At 37.4% G+C, this 8903-nt stretch overlaps 1 protein-coding gene across 3 annotated transcripts in view; it reads right to left on the reverse strand.

Annotated features, from left to right (window-relative positions):
- LOC106873782 (uncharacterized) overlaps positions 1-8903 on the reverse strand; it is a 92897-nt gene that overhangs the window by 26888 nt on the left and 57106 nt on the right. For all 3 annotated transcript variants that reach the window (XR_001409914.2, XR_001409915.2, XM_014921291.2), the window contains exon 2: positions 6984-7072. Coding sequence is in view for 1 of the 3 variants with exons in the window: in XM_014921291.2 (XP_014776777.1) it covers positions 6984-7072 (89 nt within the window). In the remaining 2 variants the exon portion in view is untranslated. The remainder of the gene's footprint in view (positions 1-6983; positions 7073-8903) is intronic.

Genomic DNA, 8903 nt, shown 5'->3' on the forward strand with positions numbered 1-8903 from the left:
ACATATGTGTATGTATATATATGTGTGTGTGTGTGTGTGTGTGTATGTATGTATGTATGTATCTATATATTATGTGTATGTATATGTGTGTATGTATGTATGCATGTATGCATATATTATTGTGTCTGGAGAGAGTCATTCTCTTTTAGCGCTCTATTATTAAAATCTTCGTTCCGACCTGCCACCTTTTCAATAGTCATTGAGTGCGTTAAATAATGTCACCAAATGAGAATGACTCTCTTCAGACACACAACACACGAATTTACATAATGAATCTTGCAAGCCAAATCCAGAACGAAACACAGACGCGTGCGCGCGCGCACACACACACACACACACACACACACACACACACAAACACACACATACAGGTGCAGTGAATAAAGTGTCGTCTAAATTTCGCAAAATATAATAGATGTACTTATCAAAATTACATTAAAATATCTTGAAATACAAAAGAGTAAATTATTTCAATAAAATCGCCATTGACTTCAACCAGGGCCTCCAGACAACTTCGGAATCTCCTGCAACTCTTTTGGACAGTCTCGGCCTCTTTATTTAAGTTGGCGAATGCTGCCACAAGCCCTCAGTTCATCTTTGGTATTAAAAGGAGTTTTGTTGGTCTCTCGCTCAACTGCGTCCTACACATAATAATCAAGGGGGTTGCAGTCCGGGGAGTTAGGTGGCCAGATGTAAGGATGGTGTGGCCGCAGAAATTGTCGTACAACCATGACTGGGTTCTCCTACTTGTATGGCATAGTGTAGATTCCTGCTGCCAGACATAGGTTCTTCCATTAGCCACCCTCTTCATCCAGGTCAGCACACCTCCTCCAGGTACTTGATGTAGGCCTCCATGCTGAACCTGAGGCCGTGTGAGAAGATGAAAGATGCATAACGTCGTCATCACTAGTATTCACTCCAAACACCATGATGTTGACGGTGTACTCACTGCAAGCTATGGATACATGAGTGCAATGGAATCGCAAGAAGGTTTACCGAGAAAGAAGTCTTTGTGTGTGGCAGGTGTAAAATAAATAAATGCGCCCTTTTAAAGCCTAACCAGGCTCATGGACCCGGTTTCCCGGTTTCTATGGCGTATGGGTTCCCCAGCTGGACGGGACGCCAGTCCATCGCAGCGTTACTCATTTTTGCCAGCTGAGTGGACTGGAGCAACGTGAAATGAAGTGTTTTGCTCAAGAACACAACGCGTCGCCAGGTCCAGGAATCGAAACCACAATCTTATGATCATGATGCTGACACCCTAACCACTAAGCCATGCGCCTCTACGTGTGGCAGGTGTGCAGGAAAAATAAAAACTGAGAGCATACAGTAAATGGATTCCTACCAACACTCAGGTTATCCTTAGAGGTGGTGGGTAGTTTCCGCTACCTAAGTTTTCAAATCTCAAGTGAGAGGGGATACTCTGAAAGTGTAGTTGCTTCAATTACAACCAGCTGGACAAAGTTCAGAGAGCTATTACCTTTTTTGTTAACAAAGAACCTCTCTCCGTCTCTCTGAGTGAAAGACATATTGTATGATATTTGAGCACGAACTGCTATGCTGTATCATAGTGAAACGTAGGCTGTGACTGCAGAGAACATGCAAAGAATTGACATAAATGAAGACAGTAAGCTCCGCTGTATGTGTAATGTCATTGTGCATGTAAGACAGAATGTAAATATGTTGAGATAAGAAATGGATATGAGGCATCAGATGTAGTGTGCAAGGCAGAAGACATGTGATGCGTCTAGATGAAAAAAACCTGCACAAAGCAATGCAGACCTTTAAATGTGGATGGAACTTGTGGAAGAGGGAAAGATGAGAGACGAAGTGTTGAAAATCGATCTTCAACTGTGCCTCGCAGAGGAAATGACAAAGGAGCGAGATGCTAAGTGATTTGTTGTGATTGAGAAGATTCATCTATCTAAGCTAAGTAAAGTCGGTACCATAAAGGCATGTTGTTTATGTCCATGCACCTACACACAGTCTTCCCTGACTGCTTCTAGCACCTCCCTCATTTCCCACCCACCGCCTGATGTATTTTCCTCCCCTATATCTTCCACTCTCGTTTCGCTCCCAGGCGGATCTAAGCCCTTTCAATGTGTCCCTGTTGAATCTTTTCCCAATAATATATCTTCCTAACGCATTCTCCCTCTATTTATGTCCACTCACTTCATTCCTTCGACATTCTACCTACTTTTGAAAATTTACCTACCCATTTACCTCATCCAATCTTTGGCCCCACTTCACTTATATACACCTCTGTGTAATTTGAGTATTCCCCTTTGACTATCTTCTCCCCTTCTCTCTTCATTCTCTTCTCTCTCTCTCTCTCTCTCTCTCTCTCCCTCTCTCTCTCTCATCTCTCGCTCTCTATCCTCTCTTTCTTCTATCACTGTCCAACTGAGGTAGACATGCTTTTTTACTGCAAGACACTTATTTCTGTCCATCTGTACTCTAATCACTCTTCATCTAGCCCAAAGTCATCTGCCCCAATACTAATCTCCGCCTCAAGTTGAGGAGCCTTGTCTTGTAAGTTATTTGGTCTCCTCGCTGCTGTTAGTGCCACACAAAACGCACACAGTTCATTCTGTAAAGTGATTGGTGTTAGGAAGTGTAGCCAACCATGGAAGCTATGCCCAAGCAGACGGTCGAGCTTTGCTCAGTTTTCTGGTTTTAAATCACTTTTATTTATTCACAGCCATCTTTTTTCTCTACCTGTCTTATCTTCAACATCCCTATGAAATTGTGCATACATTTTTTCTTTGCCTATCTATTTTCGGATTCAATCGTTTTCAATTTCTAGTACAGTACTTAATCTTTGAAATCTTTCATCCTACACAAGCCTGACCTCTTACTTCTAATAATAGCGGTTCTGTGGCATTTTTACATACTATTATATGTTGTTTTCTTCTGCTATAATGCTGTGTTCGCATCCAATAAGTCCTCTTCCTCCTCTTTTTCTTGGTACATACAGTCTGTCTGTGTCACTTTTTGGGTAGAGTGTCCCATATCTAGTTAGCAACTTCTTTGTCTTTCTGTCTAAGCTGTTTAGTTCGTTTACTGTCCATGCGATTACCCCTGCTCCATATATAAGGAGTGAAACCGCCCAGGTGTTGATAGCTTCAATCTTATTCCGTCCGTTTAATTTCGACTTAAGAATCAGTCTCAGTTTGCGCAAGTATTCCACCTGACTAACACACCACACTTTCTCTGTCCGAACTCCATTCTAATGTCAGCACTAAAAGTATACACCGTATCAACGAGGGAACTGACTTGTGCTTCATCTTTACCATAATGTTTGAGATCATCTATGAATAACAAAAGGTTGACTTTTTGTTGACGGCTTTTGAATACACACCCAACTTTTGCTTTGCTCAGCATCAGTGTTAGTGGTATCAAGCACAGTACAAAGATCAGTGAGGACAGGCAGTCCTCTTGGAAGATACCCCGCCTGATTTCCACTGTCCCTAAACTTCTTCCGTATGCTCTTAGGGCCGTCCTCAAATTCGCCATACTTTTTCCAAGTAATCGCTCAACATTCCATTATCCAAGAGTATGGGATCATATGCTTTACGATAGTCGGTTCATGACATGGCTAAGTTACTTTTCCTCCTCTTGCAGTCTCTAAGTACAATAAAATATTATTATTATTATTATTATTATTATTATTATTATTATTATTATTATTATTATTATTATTATTGAGTGAGAAAGCAGTGCATGACATCAAACTGACACTGGGGTACAAATACATGAAGCCCATTATACCCATCATGACTACCCGTCTGATTAGGGTGCACCAGGCACATGCATCACCATCATATGTGCGTGACATCGTGATCTCATATCAAGATAAACAGCGCAGAATCTTGCAGGTGAAGTCCAGTTACAATGTTTTTCGGGTTGAGTAGCCTATCCCGCTCAAAAGATCCCTGAATAAGGTTCGTTTGAGGATGATGAACAAAACACCCATGTATCCAGAGGTGTATTATTCAAACCCCAAAGAATTCCTCTCAGCACATGGCTATGATGCTCCCCCACTACTTCTGCTTGTGATCAGAAATGCATATATTGTCAGCCACCAAGGGACATGCTCAACTGGTTAAGGTCAAACAACTGACAAGCAAATCTGTGGTATTAAGCAGAATATTTGTTGTAGCTCATCTTTCATACCAAGACAAAATGATGTACATGATAACACTTGCAATCAGTGAAGATCAAAAGCCATGAGAGCCACTGCCTGGTGTTGCACCAGGGCATTATTATTATTATTATTATTATTATTATTATTATTATTATTATTATTATTATTATTACTATTATTATTATAATTATTATGTTGTTGTTGTTGTTTTTTCTTCTTTCTTCAAGTTTTCTTCCATTTCTCGCCGAGTGTTTTCCGTACACCTAGGGCAACACTCAACAGATTAGACTGTTGGAAAAGAAAAGAATCCTAACATCGGACTACAAGTTGCCTTAGATGCCAAGAATCCTCCTATTGGGTTACAGAAAGTAACCAAACTTGGGTGCTAAGAACCCTCCTAAGTATCCTAGCTGCCCCTAATAACACTGTTTTCTGCAGTTGTACTAAACTGGATTTTATACCTATTTCCTCAGGCTGTCTGTTAAGATCTTTAGGGCTAGTTACCAATGCACTTATAACTATTGGGATACATTTTACCCGCACTTTCCATAGTCTCTGTAATTCAATAGCTAGATCCTGGTACTTTGCTATTTCTTCTATACTTCTCATATTGATTTTTTTCATTATTTGGGATTGTAAAGTCAATTATCTGGCACTTTCTATTCCCTTTATCTACTACTACCAAATCAGGCCTTCTAGTTTCTATTACTGTGTCACTCAGAATGTTAAATCCCACAACATCTTGTATTTCTTACTTTCTAGTAATTTGCTAGCTTCATGTTCATACCATTTATTAGTCTGTTCAAATCTTGGCTTTCTACATAATTCCCAGTGGGTTACTCTTCCTTGGTTGTGATGTTTTTTCTTGTATTCTTTCTGTACCAGCATGCTACGTTCACTTACTATATGAATAACGCTTTCCTATTTTGATTTTCACAACCTATACTGGGAATCTACTTGGTTTTTGTCTATTTTGGCTTTTATCTCATTAGTCCTTAATGCTTGATTTTGTGCAGCTACTAACAAACTTTCTGTCTCTTCAGCTTTCCTTCCTGCAGCTATAACCATGTCTCACTACTACTATTTGCTGAAACTAACTTTGAGAATCTACCATGCAACGCCTTCTGTTAGTCAGATAACTTCTGTTCTTTTTTCTGATTTTTAAGTTCGTTTGGTGTTTTGGTTTCTCTATGTCTGGCTGAGACTCTAGCAGCTTTTAATGAACTTCCTTCATTATTACCTAGAGGGGAGTCTATATCTACTCTAGCTAACTCCATGCAGTCAGCTACTGATATTAACCCTCTTCTACTTTGCTTACTAGGTAGGTATAATCTTGCTACATCTGCCCTTGGGTGGAGACCTCCATTCATATCGTATTCCCTCCTAGTTCTTCAGTCTAGCTTTGCTAACGCAATTTTTGTCCAATCTATGAAAGCTGTTGAATATCTCAGTAATGATACTGCCCAAGTATTTACAGCCTTCACTAGATTTGGACCATTTAGCTTCGATTTCATTAGCTTCCTCACCCTCCTGTTGTACCCCCTCTCAATTTTCGTTTTAATTTCTGTAGTTAGTTCTCTGTCAAATTCTCATATTCCTAGATACTTATAACTCTCTTCTCCTTTGAATGATTTTAATATCTGGCCATCTGGTAACTGGGTGTCTTCCCTGTTGACTACTTATCCCCTTCTCATAACTAACATTGCACCCTTATCTATGCCAAATTCCTTGCCTATACCTTTGCTGAAAAGTCTTACAGTCTGTATTAAGGAATCTATCCCATTTTCATTCTTACTAAAAAGTTTCAGATCATCTATGCAGAGCGAATGGTTTTCATTACTATTTCTGAACTGATACCCTGACTTTGCCTTCCTTAATACCAAACTGAGGGGGATCAAACATAAGACAAATATTAAAAGGAACAACGAGTCTCCTTGGAAAATTTCTCTTTTGATATTAACTTTCTCTAAGATTTTGTTACCTGAGTAGAGATTTGCTTTCCATTTCTTCATGAAAAGGCTAATTAATTCTCTTATGTTGTCTGCTATACTGAATATACTCAAACATTCACTTATGCATGAGTGTGGGATCATGTCATAGGCTTTCCTATAATCTATCCATGCTATTGTTAGATTATTCTTTCTAGCTTTTACTTCGTTTAGAACTGCTTTGTCTATATATAATAGATCATGAGTTCCTCTAGCCTTCACCCAGCAACCTTTCTGTTCTTCTGCTAGTAAATTCTGGTTGTCAAGGCGCTCGTAAATGCTTTCTGAAACCATTCCTGCTAACAGCTTCCACACTAATGGTAAGCAAGTGATTGATCTATCGTTTCTAGCTGTATTACCCTTGCTCTTATCCTTCATAATGAGTATTGTCCTCCCTCTAGTCATCCAATCTGGTATTATTATTATTATTATTATTATTATTATTATTATTATTATTATTATTATTATTATTATTATTATTGTTATTATTATTATTATTATTATTATTATTATTATTATTATTATTATTATTATTATCTTGTACTAGTTTTGTTCATATTATATTTTACGAATCTTGGAAACAAGTGGCGCTTAGCGTTTAATAATTATTAACTGCTAAACACCACTTGATTCCTCGAATCCGAATTTTCTCTCTATATTGTGCATAAGAGATGTGATTAATTACAACAAGCTATCGCATTAATTAAAACAAAGTTAAATGTATCATGTGTCGGAATTTTAAAATGATCTACACGTTTCTATATAACAAACAACTTGCAATGATTTTTATGAAAGCAATTTCTTAGTTATGACGTTATTAGAAATATTGCAATGTAAAAACTACTTACCTCAATTCTTCCTCTGGGATATATCGTGCATTTACAAGAGAAACTAGCACCATGCCAACAATGCTAAGTATTAAAATGTGTCGTGTCATCTGAAATCAAATGAGAGAAGACATATATGATGTGAAATGGATATGAAATTCCAGCACGCAAAGCGTCTATTATGTGATTATTAACAAACATGAAAAATATTAAACCGAGCAAAAAGTAATTTCATGATATGCACCGTTCTTCTTTCCAAGGATTCTATTCAAGTTACCTGTATTTAACTCTGGAAGAAATTCTGGTAAATATTCGATATATTTCAGCCATCAAGATGAAACCAGCGAATACCTTATCAAAATAACCAGTGTTAACATATAGCAAGTAGAAATTACTTAATAGAGTTTACATTAGATTTGGCCTCAGAGAAATGCCTCTTTCAAACGGAAACATAATCTGGAATCACTTGCCTATACTCAAGAACAATCCCCCAAACGAGTTATCTGTTGCCTTTTCCTGTTGCCTGGATTAACATTTTAGATAGAAGTTGCTATTGTTGTTCAGTCCCAGAAGATCTGTGATTGAACTGACTTATGATAAAATGTATTCCAGCAACGATATAGAGCTGCTACATCAAGTAAACCTATCGATCACGTAGACGTTCCGTTTGTTGGCTCAAATTATACATGAGTCGGTGCAATGGAAGAATATTGTTGAACGATGCAGAAGCACTAAAATACTGACGGATGTTTCTTTGCTCTTGCACATTCTGGAAATGTCATATGAAACTGGCAGGAGACAGGGTCATTTTAGGCTGAACAAATAAGTGTAACATTCATTCGAATGATTATAACCACGTATCAGCGCACGCTTGAGGTCATACGTCAAGTGTCCGTAAATATTTGTATGTGTGCGTGTACGGGTCTATGTGAGTGTGTGTATGTATGTATGTGCAGATCTGTATTATGTATGTATTCTTAGGCATATAGTTGCATATCTAGACATGCTCGTATGTATTTAAAGGATAATTTTCTGAAAAGTTTTACAGATTTTTACAGTTCCAGTGATGGATTAGATCTGTAGTCTTTGAATTAGTTTCTCCTTGCAGGAAGTGCACCTGTATGTGTGTATGTGTGTTTATAGTAAAGCGTACCCATTCCATTCTCTTCATGTCTATCCTATTTCGGAAGGAGAGTGAATACTCGAAACTTAAATAGTACGTTTTCCCATTTCCTGAGCAGCAACCTATACTAACTTTGGGTCAATTTTTATCTTGTTTTCATGTTAAATTTTTCATAACCTTCTATAGGTAGACAAACACACATACACATAATACACACACACACCACACACATACCACACACACACACACACACACACACACACACACATATATATATGCATACATACACGCATACAGAGAGACAAATAGATAGATAGATAGATAGATAGATAGATAGATAGATAGATAGATAGATAGATAATGTCATAAATTTAAGCATTACATATATGTTTTCAAACTGATAAAACTTTCATACATAAAACATATACTGGAGACATGTGTGCTAGTAGACTAACACGGGTAAAGTCAAATATACATTATGCATGTGTATAATAAATAATGTTTGAAGATTCCATTTATTTATGCATAATCAATTACTTTTTCTTTCATTTAGTCTCTAGGTGTTCGAGTGTAGAACTTATATTAATAAGAGAAAGGTATTTATGTTGCATAATTATTCAGTAATGAGCATAACCTTTTTGGAACTGCAAACTTCTCAGCCTATCGCATGTACTTTTATATTTAGAATAAACTGAAATTATGCAGTTTAGATTGATAGGGATGCAGATTATTAAATCGATAAATCCAGTTATCAGCATGTGTGTTTATATGAATAATACACATTATATATATATATATAGATCACTTAAAAAATTATA

The sequence above is a fragment of the Octopus bimaculoides genome, chromosome 5 (assembly GCF_001194135.2).
Source record: "Octopus bimaculoides isolate UCB-OBI-ISO-001 chromosome 5, ASM119413v2, whole genome shotgun sequence".
Classification (NCBI taxonomy): domain Eukaryota; kingdom Metazoa; phylum Mollusca; class Cephalopoda; order Octopoda; family Octopodidae; genus Octopus; species Octopus bimaculoides.